General features: G+C 42.0%; 2 protein-coding genes across 2 annotated transcripts; one reads left to right on the top strand and one right to left on the bottom strand.

Annotated features, from left to right (window-relative positions):
- Positions 1–1111: 1111 nt before the first annotated feature.
- On the top strand, positions 1112–11883 carry LOC147284452 (uncharacterized). Its single transcript, XM_086242855.1, has 9 exons — positions 1112–1249; positions 1436–6761; positions 6854–7107; positions 7180–7324; positions 8770–8968; positions 9051–9380; positions 9472–9678; positions 9771–10480; positions 10713–11883. Exons 2-9 carry the CDS (start codon positions 1626–1628, stop codon positions 11358–11360), a joined length of 7629 nt encoding a protein of 2542 aa, XP_086098981.1. The 5' UTR covers positions 1112–1249; positions 1436–1625; the 3' UTR covers positions 11361–11883.
- Positions 11884–15204: 3321 nt separating this feature from the next.
- Positions 15205–16204, bottom strand: LOC147284451 (ethylene-responsive transcription factor ERF109-like). The gene has a single exon (XM_086242857.1). It carries the CDS (start codon positions 16091–16093, stop codon positions 15554–15556), a length of 540 nt encoding a protein of 179 aa, XP_086098983.1. The 5' UTR covers positions 16094–16204; the 3' UTR covers positions 15205–15553.
- Positions 16205–16863: the final 659 nt, after the last annotated feature.

Here is a 16863-nt window from a genome sequence, read left to right as displayed (position 1 = left end):
TATCACCACCATTACAACAACTATTGCCGCCTCTACTACTACCGTACCGTCTTTATTGTTTGTCATTGTTGCATCACCACCAAAGATAAAAATATCAGAAATCCCTTAAATATCGGTGCTCAAATTTACGAATATATCGGTGTAAAGAAAGTTGAGGTAGATTTTGTTCTTTTGTTGGTTTATTGTTGAGTAATTAGGATTAGTGGATAAGTTTTGATCTAATTAGAGATGATTTTGGTTTGATTTCATCTTATTCCTCTTTTTCTTCTCAAATTTTAAAATTTTTCATACAATTCTACCGATATTTTGTCGACATATACCGATATTCTGCTGATATATATATCGATATTTTGTCGACATATACTGAAATTTTATCGACATATACTGATATTTTTTCGACATATACTGATATCAGAGAAATATTTGTTTAAATATCGATGGATAAAATTACGAATATCTCGACGGATATATCGACAATATCATAAATATTTTCATCCATGATCACCACCACCACCATCTTGCTCCAACATTTGTCGTCGCCTCTATCATCAAACGTTATTGTTGTCATCACTGCCATCGTTGCCACCACCTCCACTCAGACTACAACCACCATCGTCACCGCCATCATTACCTCTATCACCTCTACCTCAAGCATTTAATTTCATCTTGTTCAATAAGTTAGTTATATAGAACTTTCACAATATTTTAAAACTTTCTCATCTAAACTCACACCGAGTCTAAGACATTAAAGTGGTTTTCAGTTTTAGAAGGTTGTGTATTTTGTGTTCGTTCTAGATACATCCACACTTGAACATTTGGGCAAAAGTATCAATCTTTTGAAACAGTACAGAGGTAGTGTTAGTACTTGTTCTGAGTTCTAACAAATGGTGTCCAAACATCTCGACCGTTAATGTTATCCCGTGTCCGAGATCCGGGGGGCGCAAGTGAACAGGATAATTACTTCAGCCTTCAGGTGGAGGTGGGCCAGTAATGAAAATCACAAAAATTTATGCGGCCGAAATATAAAAAACCATAAAATAAAGGGGAACAAACAAGAAGACAAGAAAACCATTCCTTAGTTTCCTCTCTCTCTCTCCACTCTCTAGTGCTTAGCTCATTTTTCGTTTTCCCTCTCTCTCCCTCTTTTTTCTCTTCCGGTGACAGTAGGGCTTCTTCTTTCTTACGCTTTCGTCCTCGTTTCTCCGCGGCGCACGTTAACCCCGCCGTTTTCTGTCTTACGCTCCCGGAGGTAAGCTTCTTATCCTACGGCCCCCCTTTTCCCATTTCCATTTTTATCTCTTTAACTCTGTCACAACGAAACCCTAACCGAATCATAATTGCGGTTTAATCTCATGTTGTTTACAAAGCACTGTAAGTGAATTAGATCAAAGTACGAGATCTGTTGTGTGATAATTTAATTTTTTTGATTGATCAGGGTTAGAGAGAGACTCTCTAGGGTTTGGTTCCGATTAATTAAAGTCATTTTCTGTGAGATCCTTGAAGGGGAACAGTCTGTGATTGACTATATCTGGGCGGGCGGGAGAAAGCTAGAAGTTAGGGTTTTTGATGCGTTGTCGGAATTCAGAGCCCGCTAATTGGATCATTGTGTGGGTCGGACGCGTGAGATGGCTAATCCCGGAGTCGGGAACAAGTTTGTATCTGTGAATCTGAACAAATCGTATGGGCAGCCTTCTCATCACCACCACCATCATCCGCCGCATCCTAGTTCGTTCGGGGCAAATCGGGCCCGACCCGGTAGTCATGGCGGTGGAGGAATGGTGGTCCTTTCGAGGCCTCGCAGTGCGCACAAGGCTGGGTCGAAGCTTTCTGTTCCACCCCCCTTGAATCTGCCTTCGTTGCGCAAAGAGCATGAGAGGTTTGATTTGTCGGGCGCAGGTGGCGGGCCGGCCAATGGAGGGGTTTCGGGTAATGGGTCAAGGCCTAATTCGTCTGGTATGGGGTGGACGAAGCCTGCCCCTGTTGCTTTGCAAGTGAAAGAAGGGGTTGCTGATAATGGAGCTGATGGAATTGACCAGGGTTTGCATGGGGTTGATGGGGTGAGTAAGGGGGGCAGTGTAGGGACCACTGCTTATATGCCACCTTCAGCCCGGCCTGGCTCATTGGGACCCCTTGCTACTGCTGGTTTAGCTTATCCACCGGTGGAGAAAGCCCTGTTGTTGAGGGGTGAGGATTTCCCATCTTTGCAGGCTGCTTTGCCTTCTGCTTCGGGTCCTGCACAAAAGCAAAAGGATGGTTTGAATCAGAAACAGAGGCAAGCTGTCCGTGATGAATTGCTGAATGAGCATAGGGATAGTTCTCATTCTAGTGTGCTTGTTGACATGCGCCCCCAATTGCAGTCATCTCGTCGTGGTACAGGCAATGGTCTGAATGAGAATGGCAGTGAAAGTCACGGTTTGGTTGGTAATCGAGTATCAGAGCAAGCACGGAAGCAGGAAGAGTATTTTCCGGGTCCATTACCGCTAGTTCGGTTGAATCCAAGATCAGATTGGGCCGATGATGAGCGCGATACAAGTCATGGTTTCACAGACCGGGGCAGAGATCATGGATTCTCAAAGACTGAAGCTTACTGGGATAGAGATTTTGATATGCCCAGAATCAGTGTTCTACCACACAAGCCAGTTCCTAACCTTTCTGAGAGGCGGGGTCTGCGTGACAATGAAACTGGAAAGGTTTCTTCCAGTGAAGTCCCTAAGGTGGACCCGTACAGCAGAGATGTTAGAACACCTAGTAGAGAAGGAAGGGACGGAAACTCATGGAGAAATTCCACTCTTCCAAAGGATGAAATTAGTGTTCAAGTTGGAAATGACAGAAATGGTTTTGGTGCAAGGCCATCAAGTCTAAACAGAGAAATAAGTAATGAGAATAAGCATAGTCAGACACCTTTTCGAGAAAATGCTCAAGATGATTTTGGAAGGAGGGATGCAGGGTATAGACATGGAGGGAGACAACCCTGGAACAATGTTACGGACTCATATGCAAGCCGAGGGACTGAATGGAATAAACGAGACCGATATGGCAGTGAACAACACAACAGATACAGAGGTGATGCTGTACAGAATAGCTCAGTGTCCAAACCATCATACTGTTTAGGTGGTAAAGAGCTGCCTGTGAATGATCCACTACTCAATTTTGGTAGGGAGAAACGCCCGTTCTCCAAGAGTGAAAAACCATATGTAGAGGACCCTTTCATGAAAGACTTTGGAGGTGCTGGTTTTGACAGCCGGGATCCCTTCCCTGGGGGTCTTTTTGGAGTGGTTAAGAAGAAGAAAGATGTGATTAAACAGACTGATTTTCATGATCCTGTTAGGGAATCTTTTGAGGCTGAACTTGAGAGAGTTCAGAAAATGCAAGAACAGGAGCGGCAGCGGGTCATTGAAGAACAAGAAAGAGCTTTGGAGCTTGCTCGAAGAGAAGAAGAGGAGAGAGCACGGCTGGCTAGGGAACAGGCAGAGAGGCAGAGAAGGTTGGAAGAAGAAGCTAGGGAAGCAGCATGGAGAGCAGAACAAGAACAACTAGAAGCCATGCAAAGAGCTGAGGAGCAGAGAGTAGCTAGGGAAGAGGAGAAACAAAGGATTTTTATCGAGGAAGAAAGGAGGAAGCATGCTGCCAAGCAGAAGCTTTTAGAATTGGAGCAAAGGATTGCCAAGAGGCAGGCTGAAACAGTAAAGGATGGTGGTAATTCTTTGGATGTTGCAGATGAGAATAGGATGGTGAAAGAAAAAGATGTCTCCAGGACTGCGGACATGGGTGACTGGGAGGATGGTGAAAGAATGGTGGAGAGGATCACGGCCTCAGCATCTTCTGATTCAAGTTTGAACAGGTCCTTTGAGATGGGTTCTAGGCCTCATTTTTCTAGAGATAGTTCTGCTTTTGTGGACAGAGGAAAACCTGTTAATTCATGGAGAAGAGATGTATATGAGAATGGGAACAGCTCAAGCTTACTTCTACAAGACCAGGACAATGGCCATCATAGTCCCAGAAGAGATTCATCTGTTGGTGGGAAAGCTTATTCAAGGAAAGAGTTTTATGGAGGTGGTGGATTCATGTCTTCTAGGACTTATCATAAAGGAGGGATTGCGGAACCTCACCTTGATGATATCACTCATTTAAGGGAACAGAGGTGGAACCTTTCCGGGGATGGGAATCATTATAACAGAAACATGGAGATTGGGTCTGAATTCCATGATAACCTTGTCGAAAAGTTTAGTGATGTTGGATGGGGGCAGGGCCGTGTTCATGGAAATCCTTATGCTCCTTATCCTGAACCGTATCCAAATTCCGATGCAGATGGACCTTATTCCTTTAGTAGGTCACGGCATTCTATGAGGCAGCCTCGTGTTCTTCCACCTCCATCACTTGCTACTATGCACAAAACCTCCTACAGGAGCGAAATTGATCGTCCTGGCCCCTCAGCTTTTCTAGAAAATGAGATGCAGTACAATCAAGCAGCTAGAAGTGAACCTACCATGCAGACAGGGTATGATAGTAATCGTCCAGAGAATCTTGGAAAATCTGAAATAATTGATGTCAAACAAGAAAACACTGGGAATGAGGAGCAGAAACTGGACAGTAACACCACCCCAAGGTGCGACTCACAATCCTCTCTGTCTGTCTCTAGCCCCCCTAGTTCTCCAACTCATCTTTCTCATGATGACTTGGATGAATCCAGAGATTCTTCAGTGTTATCTGCCCCAGGGGACAGCAAAGATGTTCCTCTGCCTGTGCAAGAGAACGAATCACTTGTATTACCCACCACTCCTGGAAAAGAGAATTTGATGAATGCTTCGAGTTCTGTTTCAACCGGTGATGATGAAGAATGGGATGTTGAGAACAATGAACAATTGCAGGAGCAAGAAGAATATGATGAGGATGAAGATGGATACGCGGAAGAAGACGAAGTGCATGAAGGAGATGATGAGAATATTGACCTAACCCAGGAGTTTGAAGACATGCATTTAGAGGACAAAGGGTCTCCTGACATGATGGACAACTTAGTCCTAGGCTTCAATGAAGGTGTTGAAGTTGGAATGCCAAACGATGAGTTCAAGAGAAGTTCAAGGAATGAAGAAAGTTCATTTGTGGTACCTCAGATTTCCTCTGGTACTGTTGAAGAACAAGGTTTATTTGATGGAATTCGTACTGACGGACAGACCCTACAACCAGTGGATGGTTCCTCTCACGTGGGTGTGGGTAGTTCTTCAAGAATGTTCCAGGAAACTGGGAAGGCCATGCAGAATTTGGTTATTCAGCCTAATAATGCCCCTCATATGTCAGCTGCAACTGAACGTGTGGATCATGTGGATGCTTCCAGTATTTCTGGGCCATCTCCTCAGCATCCAGTTGCATCTTCAGTTAGCCTCACCTCCCATTTGTTGTCTGGTCAGGCTGTCATGCCTACAGTTTCTGCTGTTCCTAATCAGACTGAGGGACCTGTTAAGCTTCAGTTTGGGCTGTTTTCAGGTCCATCTCTGATACCATCTCCGGTCCCAGCAATACAAATTGGCTCTATACAGATGCCTCTTCCTCTGCATCCTCAGGTGGGTCCTTCTCTCACCCACATGCACCCATCACAGCCTCCTCTCTTCCAGTTTGGTCAGCTTAGGTATACATCTTCTATATCCCAGGGAGTGCTTCCATTGGCTCCTCAATCAATGTCTTTTGTTCAGCCCAATGTCCCATCAGGTTTTTCTTTGAATCAGAACCTGGGAGGTCCTTTGCCTATTCAAACCAGTCAAGGAATTTCTCAAAATATAAAAAATGATATTATGTCACTTTCAGTGGATAATCAACAAGGCCGTACTTTAAGGCACTTGGATGCATCTCAAGAGAATGTATCAGAAGAGGTATATTCAATGCCTGCAGGAGAAAGTGTTGGAACCTCTGTTATGGTGCAGCGGGGTCCAGCAATATCCTGTATTGGTGATAGCAGTTCAAGGTCTGAGTCAGTTTTTCAAGCTGAAGACCAGGCACACCGTAATTCGGTTGGGAAAAACTTCAGTGCTTTTGCTGGTACTAGGGAATCTGTAGGTCAGCCTCAAACTGGAGCAGCACCATCTCAGTCAGTTATCAAAGATAAAGATTTAAGCGGGCCAAGGGCTCATGGCCCAGTATCTGGTGGTAGAGGGAAAAAATTTGTATTTACAGTTAAAAATTCTGGCCCAAGATCATTTCCAGTTCCTGAGCATACCCACTTTGAATCTAGTGGGTTTCAGAGGAGGCCTCGACGTAATATGCAGCGTACTGAGTTTCGAGTTCGAGCGAGTGCTGATAAGAGGCAATCTACAGGTTCGGTATCATCCAACCCCATGGGACCGGAAGAGAAATCTCATGTCCCTGGGAGGGGTTTGGGACTTGCTGTAAGAAGCGGGCCTAGGAAGGTTGTCATGCCAAATAAACTATCAAAACAAATGTCAGAATCAGATGGCTTGAACCCTGGTCCAATTAGTTCACAAGAAATAGAGTCTGGAGGCAGGGCGGAAAAGAGACCTGGAAAAGATGCCTTGACAAAGGGTCAGAATATCCCACAATCTGGAGAGGGAAACCTTAAAAGAAATATTCATTCAGAAGATGATGCTTATGCTCCTCTGCAAAGTGGCGTTGTGCGTGTTTTTGAGCAACCTGGCATAGAGGCTCCTAGTGATGAAGATGATTTCATTGAAGTGAGGTCGAAGAGGCAAATGCTGAATGATCGGCGTGAACAGAGAGAAAAAGAAATCAAGGCGAAGTCTCGTCTCTCAAAGGTATTACAGCATGTGGTGTTTCAGTCTGTTTTCTGCCTTGCATTGATATGAAATAGGGTTGCTTAATTGCATTTATTTGTTGACTTTTCCAGGTGCCACGGAAACCTCGTTCTACTTCAAAAAGTACTATTGCCTCTGCCAACTCAGGTAAAAGTTCTGCAGTGACAAATGGAGAAGCAGGAAACAGCATTCACTCTGATTTTGTTGCCACTGAGGGACGTGGATTGGCAAATATTGAAGTATCAACTGGAATTAACACTACTGTTGCGTCTCAACCGTTAGCTCCGATCGGTACTCCTGCTGTGAAAAGTGATGCCCAGGCTGATATTAGATCCCAAACAATCAGGTATTTGCTCTCTTGAAGTAATGCCCCAATAACTTATACATAGATTTCTAATCATTTTATTTTTCTCTACAGGTCACACCACTCAAGCTCCCTTCCTGTAGTATCAAATAGTGTAAAGAATCTTGGGCGGGGCTTGATTCTTGACAACAAGAATAAGGTCCTGGATAATGTTCAAGCATCTTTAGGCTCATGGGGTAATTCACGGATTAATCAACAGGTGTGCAAAGCAATTATGTTCTAGATCTTGTCTTTGTATTGTCTCCTACAGTTTTTTCATTTTAATTCTGAATGATTTTCTGTTAGAAAATGTGATGTGGAGTTCAGATTGACGTGTTGCTTTCATGATTCATATTGGGTGTTTCTAATTCTACCAAAAAAAGTTTCTTTTGTCATCCCCCTCACTGATAAATTTCATGTGCTTTCATTTAACCCCAACTCACCCATTTTTTTAAATTACAAAAATTTACTGACCTGACAGATTTTCCATCGTCAGGCATGCTGTCACACCATGGCAAATTTACCAATGCTTGGCATACTGTCGTGCCATGGCAGTAGCGCATCATGGCTGGGGGTGATGATGGGGGGGAGGTGCCGTTTTTGTCCATTTTTTTTTCTTCCAATGGTTTTTTCTTTAAAAAAAAAAAAAGGTGAATAAAGGTAAAATGGGAATTATAGAACCTAGGAAGTGTGGAAATAGAAGCACCTGTTTATTTTTTTAATATTTTGATTTTTCCTGGGACAATATTCTTTGCTTCTAGAATTTAATGTCACCTTTTGGGTGGTTCAATACTTCAATTTGGGAACAGTTTAGGTGATTCCACTTTTGTGTTAACTCCCCTATTCTTCTTTGTTGTTATGCTGTCTGTGCATATCTGCTGCTTACTTTCTAGGGCTTCAATTAGTTACTTGTCCTTGAGTATAGAAATTTAAAATAACAGATTCATCTTGTGCGACTGAAGTTGATGAGTTTGTTCATGATGCGCTCATATTGTTATATTGATGACTTAGGTGTGTTAGGATTTGCTCTTTTGGTTAGCTCGGGGAATCAATTTAGCTATGTTCATGAAATATTATATGCATATAGCACTGTTCTCTATATAGAATTATTAATTTATTCAAGTTAATGAAGTTAATAAGTTTGCTATGTTTTTCAGCTGTTAGATTAGATATGGATGACTGAGATGCATAGTGGGCGAGATGCATCTCAATGCATTTCAATCGTCCATATCTAATTTAATGGGTGCAGAACATGTCCTTATTAGAAAATCTCTCTCTCTCTCTCTCTCTCTCTCTCTCTCTCTCTCTCTCTCTCTCCCTCTCTCCCTCTCTCCCTCTCTCCCTCCATATATATATTTATATAGTATATATGCAGATTTGTTGCACTCTTGTTTTTGGCATATATGTGTCGGTTGATTTTATAGATGGAAGAGCCAACATAATACAGAGCATTGGAAGCTCAAGAGATCCTTTCTTTTTATCTTTTGTTTGGGGTGGGGGAGCCAGTCTCATATCATTTGTTGCTTGAAATTGAAAAATGTAGATCATTAAACCTTGATGTAATTCAATCTAATTATGCAGAAATATTTTTCAGTTGTGTACTTGCACACTCTTTCTTTTTTGTATGCTGCTAAGAGTTTGCAACTAATTAACTACATCTGGCAGGTTATGGCCTTGACTCAGACCCAACTTGATGAGGCTATGAAGCCTGGACAATTTGATTCTCGTGCTTCTGTTGGAGATCTTACTAGCTCAGTTTGTGAGTCCAGCATGCCATCATCATCCATCTTGGCAAAGGATAAGTCATTTTCTTCTGCTGCAAATCCAATCAATTCCCTGCTTGCTGGCGAGAAAATTCAATTCGGTGAGCATATAAAATAACTCTGACAGTTTACCAAAAGTTGCAATCACATCATTTCTGATTGGATTTATCCCTTCATATTCAGGTGCAGTCACATCTCCAACAATACTCCCTCCTAGCACCCGTGCTGTTTCACATGGAATTGGCCCACCAGGACCATCTCGGTTAGACATGCAACTCTCCCACAATCTTTCTGCAGCTGAGAATGATTGTAATCTTCTCTTTGAGAAAGAGAAACACAGCACTGAATCTTGTGTTCATTTGGAAGATTGTGAAGCTGAAGCTGCTGCTTCAGCTGTTGCTGTTGCAGCTATCAGTAGTGATGAAATTGTTGGGAGTGGTTTGGGTGCTTGCTCTGTCTCTGTTGCAGATACCAAGAGTTTTGGAGGTGCTGATATTGATGGGATAACAGCAGGTGCAAATAATTTTTCTGCTTTAGTATTGAGCCTTGCTTTCCTCCTTCTAATGATTAGTATCATATTAAAGTGACCTTTGATCTTTGATAGGTGGAGCTGGTGATCAGCAATTACCCAGTCAATCAAGGGTCAAACAGTCTCACAAGGTTTCCCTTCCAGCAGATCTATCTGTTGAAACCCCACCAAATTCATTACGGCCACCCTTACCAAGTCAGAATAATTTCCTCATAACCAATTTTGTTGTGGCCTCCCTTCCCAAGAGTGTTGAAGGTGCTGATATTGATGGGATAACAGCAGGTGTGAATAATCTTTTCTGCTATAGTAATGAGCCTTGTTTTTCTCCTTTTAATGGTTTTCATCACATTAGAGTGATTTTTAATCTTTTGTAGGTGCAGTTGGTGATCAGCAATTAGCCAGTCAATCAAGGGCCGAAGAGTCTCTTAGTGTTTCCCTTCCAGCAGATCTATCTGTTGAGACCCCACCAATTTCGTTATGGCCGCCCTTGCCAAGTCCTCAGAATTCTTCAAGCCAAATGCTTCCGCATTTCCCTGGTGGTCCACCTTCCCATTTTCCCTTCTATGAGATGAATCCCATGATGGGGGGCCCTGTTTTTGCTTTTGGACCGCATGATGATTCTGCATCTACCACCCAAACACAATCCCAAAAGAGTAGTGCAGCTGCTTCAGCACCACTTGGGACTTGGCAGCAATGCCATTCTGGGGTAGATTCATTCTATGGTCCTCATGCAGGTTTTACTGGTCCTTTTATCAGTCCAGCTGGAGGCATACCAGGTGTTCAAGGGCCTCCACACATGGTTGTCTATAACCATTTTGCACCTGTTGGACAATTTGGACAAGTTGGCTTGAGTTTCATGGGTACTGCCTATATCCCATCAGGAAAGCAACCTGATTGGAAGCACAATCCTGCATCTTCTGCCATGGGTGTTGGTGAGGGGGAGATAAACATGAACAATATGAATATGGTATCTGCACAGCGCAACCCTGCAAACATGCCCACTCCGATCCAGCATTTGGCCCCTGGGTCACCGCTCCTTCCTATGGCTTCACCTTTGGCCATGTTCGATGTTTCTCCTTTCCAGGTAAAATTCAATCTGTTTACCTAAACTATCCCCCCCCCCCCCCCCAGGTTATTTGTTTTATTTTTCCAGTGGTTTTAAGGTTTTACTGCATCATTTTTTCTGGGGAAGAGTTCTGTCTCTCTCCGAAAATAGTACATAATTTTCAATGTATTGCTATTTGGTTGGTGAACATTTAACATTACTCTTCTTTTTTGGCATAAACTAACCATTGGGTAAAAATTGTTGTGCCCAGTCCTCTCCTGACATGTCAGTTCAAGCTCGTTGGCCACATGTTCCTGCATCACCTCTTCAGTCTGTTCCTCTATCAATGCCATTGCAGCAGCAGGCGGATGGTATACTTCCTTCTAAATTTAGCCATGGTCCTGTGGACCAATCATTAACTGCCAACAGGTTCCCTGAGTCCCAAACTTCTACAGCTTTTGAAAACAGTCGGAATTTTCCTGTGGTGAATGATGCTGCTGTCACGCGATTTCCAGATGAACTGGGGTTAGTAGAACCTGCAAGCTCCTGCAGCACTGGGGCTTCAACACAGAATGTTGCTAAGAGCTCATCTGTAGGCCCTACTGTAGATGCTAAGGCTGATGCTGATCAGAATCTCAGTGGCAGCGTTAGTGGAAATAATGCAAGTTCTAATGCCAAGTCTCAGTCTTCTGTGCACAAGAATAATAATATTTCTAACCAGCAGTATGGCCATTCATCTTATTATCAGAGAGGTGGGGGTTCTCAGAAAAATAGTTCAGGGGGTGAGTGGTCCCATCGAAGAATGGGGTTCCAAGGAAGGAATCAGTCTTTAGGTGCTGAAAAGAGCTTTCCATCTTCTAAGATGAAGCAAATATATGTGGCTAAACAGACATCTAGTGGGAACTCAGCTTCATCGTGAGGAGCTAGAAAAAGATCTGCTTGACTTGGATTCCAGCAAAGCACTGCAGGTTGAAGAAGCAGTTGTTCAGGAATAAAGATTTTTGGTTACCTTTTGCAGCATCTATTTGCACCGGTAGGTGCGTGTCTAGTATTGATTGAGATTTTGTTGAGAATCTATAGATAGCTGTGCTGGTTTTCCCATTGAAGGTTGCATTGCATAAATGGCAGGTGGTAGGGATTTTGGGCCTGCCTAGTCCCCCCCCCCTCCCCCGCCTTAGAGGATGGGAGGATGATGATGATGATGGGTTTGACGTGTACCAGTGCTGCTGATATAATAGTAGGCAGGCACTATGGGTATTTTTTCGGTTGTGGTCCGTGGGGTTGGGTTTCTTTGATTGAACTCTTAGCTGTAAAATCAAATTGCCAAATTATTGGAGATTGATGATGTACTTACTAAGATGTTATATCCAGGTAGCATTCTTTTTTCATTTCAGTAAATGGTAAATGTGGTCTCCGAGGGATGCTTGATTCCCGCTCCCACTTATTCTGTGTACTTGTATTTAGTTTAAAATGGAATGCAGTGCGAAATTTGAAGCAATTGGATTTAGAAGTGATGAATGACAAACTGGTCTGGAGAGAAAATAGAAATTAAAAGAAGAAATTCGGATCTTTGTATAGAATTTTCCAAGCACTGATTGAAAACATCAATTTGTTTCTTCCTGCTTCATGAAAATCTTATGGTTCTTGACTGTATCATATAGAGGTGTCAAATAGGTTGAGTCGGCCCGAGTACGATATGGCACGGTACGATTAAAATAGGCACGGCAAGGCACGGTGTGATTAAATGGGCCGGGCTGGGCCAAAGTTTTTAGCCCATCGGGCACGGCACGGCACGAGCACGATACGAGCCAAGCACGGCACAAGCACGGGCAAGAAATGAGCCCGAATTAGGCACGACTATTTTAACATTGTTTTTTACATTTTTTGAGAATTTTTCAATAAAAATATTCAATTTTTTATGTAAAATAATGTTAATATTTAATTATAAATAAGAAAAAATATCATAATATTAGTTTTATCACCATAAAAAATAAAAATAAAAAAAAGGTCCGTGGGCCGGCCCGTTTAAGGCACGGCACCAGCACGAATGACCCACAAGTCATGGGCCGTACCGGGCTTAGGTCTTAACTATATGGGCCGACCCGAACACGGTACGAAAGCACGATGGGCTCAACTAAAACGGACTGAGCCGGCCCGTTTGACACCTCTAGTATCATGTGATTCACGTGTACCCGCTTCTTATTGAATGGGTGGTCCAAGTCAAGTCAACAGAAGAACCTAACTTCAAGCGGTCCAAGTCAAGTCCAGTCTAGTTAAATGTAGGACCTTTTGCTGATTTGCATTCTTCGTAACCGTAAGGGTTATAATGTGACAAGCATAACATGCATATATCTTCTCAAAACTTTTGCCCAATTTTTTCTACTTAAAATAAAAAATAAATAATAAAGAAAAAAGAAAAACCCTATTAACCCCGGTCCATGCCAACCATTAATTTCAAGTAAACTCTCAAATTCCTAATTCATCCTAAATTGAAAGTACTATCGTTCGTCCAATTTTTTTTTGAACTTTTACACCATGACCCCCTAGATCCGCCATTGAATTGATGCCATTGCAAAACAGAAGTTGAGAAAAAATAGTTACGGGCAATAAGTATTTTTCTTTTAAGAAAATACTATTTCCTTAAGTTTTTCTTCAACTATTCTTTTCCAATTGACATAACATTTATAAATTAGATTGTACAAAAAGTTGTTTGATGTAATGGATTGCTTTTGGTTTTATCTTCAAACTTTATTGAGTTATAGATTATTTAAAAAACAAATTTGTTTAGTTTTGGTGTGTTTCTGAATAAAATAGTGTTGGTAATAGACTTGTACTAGTTGCTTACTTATTGTGTTTCTAATTTTCTATACCACTTTACCAGAGAGTAAAACAAGCTCTCTTTCTTGAAAATAATTTGAAGAAGAAGAAGAAAGAGAGAGTTGAGAGTAAGGGTGGGTTCGGTAACCGAACCAATTGGCCAGAACCGACCACCGAACTAACGCCGGCCGAATGCCACAAAATGAAGCCGCCACTGTACCGCCGTCTGTCGGGTACCGACTATTTCGGTTTCGGTTAGTCTTGGTCGGTGGCAGTCAGTTTCGGTTGAGAGAGAAAGAGAAGGACAGAGAGAAAGTCAGATGGTAGCAAGAGTGGGAGAGAGAGGCGACGACGATGGGTGGAGGTGGTGCCGTTGTGGTGCTGGGTTGGTGGTCGATGGTGGTGGAGGAAGTGGAGGTGGTGGTGCGCCTGGTTTGTGGTGAAGAGGTTGATGATGTAGACTCCTCCAAGAAAGGTTTAGTGATAAGGTTTGTGAGCTTTCCTAAAAAGTGCACAACGCAAGACAAAACCTATTTTTTTTTTTTTTTTTTTTTTTTTTTTTTTTTTTTTTTTTTATGTCCTACTTAGGCAACTTTTGCCTTTTCCCTTTTTTATTCTTTTTTTTTTTTTTCTACTTTTCCTCCCTTTTCCCTTTCTTTAGACCACTTTGTCTCCTCCCGTGTTTTTCTTCTTCTTCTCTTTCCTTCTTTTCTCCTTTTTTTTTTTTTTTTTTTCTCTTTCTCTTTTCTTCTTTTCTCCTTTGGTTCTCCTCCTTCCTTAAAACTTTTTAATGGCTAGCGAGCCCCGCCAACACCAAACTCATCACCATATGTAGGTCGGTTCGGTCTCAGTAATTGTCGGGAGGGAGAGACAAAAACCGTTTCGACGCCAAGTATAGGCGGTTCGGTTATCAACCGATGCGGAAAATTCTCAGAAAAATACCGAACCGATCGGTTCGGTGTCGGTATTTCGGTTTGGTCAGTTAAAAAACTCACCACTAGTTGAGAGAGTGTTGTTGGCATTTCAAGATAAGGCTTTTTAAACTTCTTAGCTTTTTACATGTAAAGTATTTTACTTTACACGTGGACTCTTCTTCCGGTTGAGAAAAAATTGTGTAGGGAGTTGATTGCCAACTCATCATCTTGAGTGGCAAGACCACCACTAAAACCTTGCCATTTGTTCAATTGTTACTATAAAAAATAAAAATAAAATTGACAAGTAGCAAGTGTTTATTGGATGAACTTCCCACTCAGCATAGTAGGTGGCAAACAACTCCCACTGAAGGTTGGCTTGGTATCAGAGTCCATGGTGTTAGGATGGCCAAAAAAATTGTGGGTTTGGGTACTTACAGGTACCTCAACTGAACGGGGCGGTATAGGGACAGATTCAGAGATTTTTTAAAATACTCGATTGGGAACGGGGTGGGGATAGTATTACTATCCCCGAACTCGCCCCGAATTAAATATATATATGATTGTTTTATTTTTATAATATTATTAATATTAGGTTTTTTTTAAGTCCACTTGAAAAATAAGGTTGATAACACAACCCACACGCTATAATGAATTTCAGCCCGGTCTACTTTAATGAAATGCGCTCAACACGGAACCCACCGAGCGTTCAATACTGTTCATCAAGTGCTTGACATTTGCCATTGTGCAACAATAGCTATTTAAACTGCATAAAAATAATACTTATAAATATATTTTATGTCTTTACTTACATAAACATGTCAAAAACTAATAAACCAATATATAACACACAATTCAAGCTTATGAAGTCACATTCATCCGTGTTATAACGTAAAAATGATTGTTACTGATTGCCATTATCGAATAGTGGCAATAATGATAGTGGCAATTATTGCCACTATTTGACAGTGGCAATTTACCTAGTTAAAAAAAATAAATAAATAAACACTCGGAGCACTCGGCACAAAAAACACGGAGAAATTATAACATGGGCTTTTTGTTACAAAATGGACTTATTTGTCATTACAATATTTTATGTAAGTTTAATTATGATTAAGGGCTGTAAAATGAGTTTTAAATGAATTTATTGTTAATATAAGGATATATATATATATATATATATTTGGATTGGGGGATAGGAGGATTAAGGATAAGGATGGGAATTCCATTTGCCGCGAATACGGATACGGGAGATCCTCAATTAAAAAACATGAGGATATGGGGGCAAAACAAATTCGGTTATGAATATGGATGTGTCATACTTATCCCCACCCATAGCCATTGGCATTCCTAGATCGATGGTGCTTTGTTGGGTTTGGTGAATTCATGTAGCGCTACTAGTACTAGTGTTTCTCATGTAGTCCGACAATGGGAAGTTGAGCTTGGCCCTGTCCCCCCGAAACTCAATGGCTGCCTCGTCGTACGCCCTGGCCGCTTGCTCCCCGGTCTCAAATGTCCCCAGCCAAACCCGAACCGCCCGCCGCGGGTCCCGAGTCTCCGCTGCCCATTTCCCCCATGGCCTCTGCCGCACTCCCCTGTACTTGTTCTTGTCCCTCTTCCTTTTCTTCCCTTCGTCTTCAATGTTTGGCGGGAACAAGTCGCAGCCCAGACAGCCCTCGATCCCACACACCCGACACGTGTCACCATCCGACAACGTCAGCACGTCTGGGAGTAATTTCTTGTTTTTCTTCTGTTGCTCCTCTTGGGTCCCACGACTCGTCGAAGGAACACCCGGTGAAGTGGCGCCTTCTGAACGTTGTTGGGGTCCACCGAAGATGACGTGCTTCAGGGCAGAGACCATGATACAATGCTCTTCATCCTGCGGCATACCTCGATGGTAATTCGAATACTGCGAGCTGGGCATGTTTGTCCTTTCCTTTGTTGTTTGGGGGTATTTTCGGAAGAAAAAACAAAGTGAGAGCTCCTTTAGCTTGAAATAACAAGTCAACAAAATCAGTCGAGCAAATGTAAAATGTGATCGAGAATGATGAGCAGTAGTTTATTTGGATTTTGGGTTTATATAGAGAGTGAGAAAGTCAGATATCTGCCAGCTTTTTGGTTTCACACACGGTTTTGTGGCTGGATCTTTGAGTTTATACTGTGACGTCACCAAGCAATAATAGCTGCTTTACAGCGCAGCTTTTTTTTAAAGCACTTTACGGTCTCCGATTCTGAAATCTGCAAACGTGGCTATTGAGTATTGGCTAATAGCCTAATAGTACACCACCGACTTTCTATTTTCAGTGCAGCGTGACTGCGTGACAGCGTGAGCGTGTATCTACGAAAAACTTTCCAATTATATCGGAGAAAATCTCCGGCCCACAAGGCTTCAAATATCACTGTGGACTGTGGAGATACAAACACAAACGAAAAAAGCTGGAAAGTCTTTTGGATGAAATATGTAACTCACATGATGGAATGGGTCAATTAGGCACAACATAAAAATAAATTTTAAGTGCAGATTAATACGAAACAAAATTCATACTCTAAACTAACATACTGTTTAATATTCATGTCATTTTGATGAATTTTGCCCTTAGAACATAACATATCAAACTTTTTGCTGAGACAAAATTCTCATATAAGCATTTGTTTGGTTGTTCAATGTGTGCCTTGACTTAGCTTGTTAGAACA

The sequence above is a fragment of the Dryas octopetala genome, chromosome 5, assembly GCF_963921425.1.
Source record: "Dryas octopetala chromosome 5, drDryOcto1.1, whole genome shotgun sequence".
Taxonomy (NCBI): Eukaryota; Viridiplantae; Streptophyta; class Magnoliopsida; order Rosales; family Rosaceae; genus Dryas; species Dryas octopetala.
This window is presented reverse-complemented; position numbering and strand designations above follow the sequence as displayed.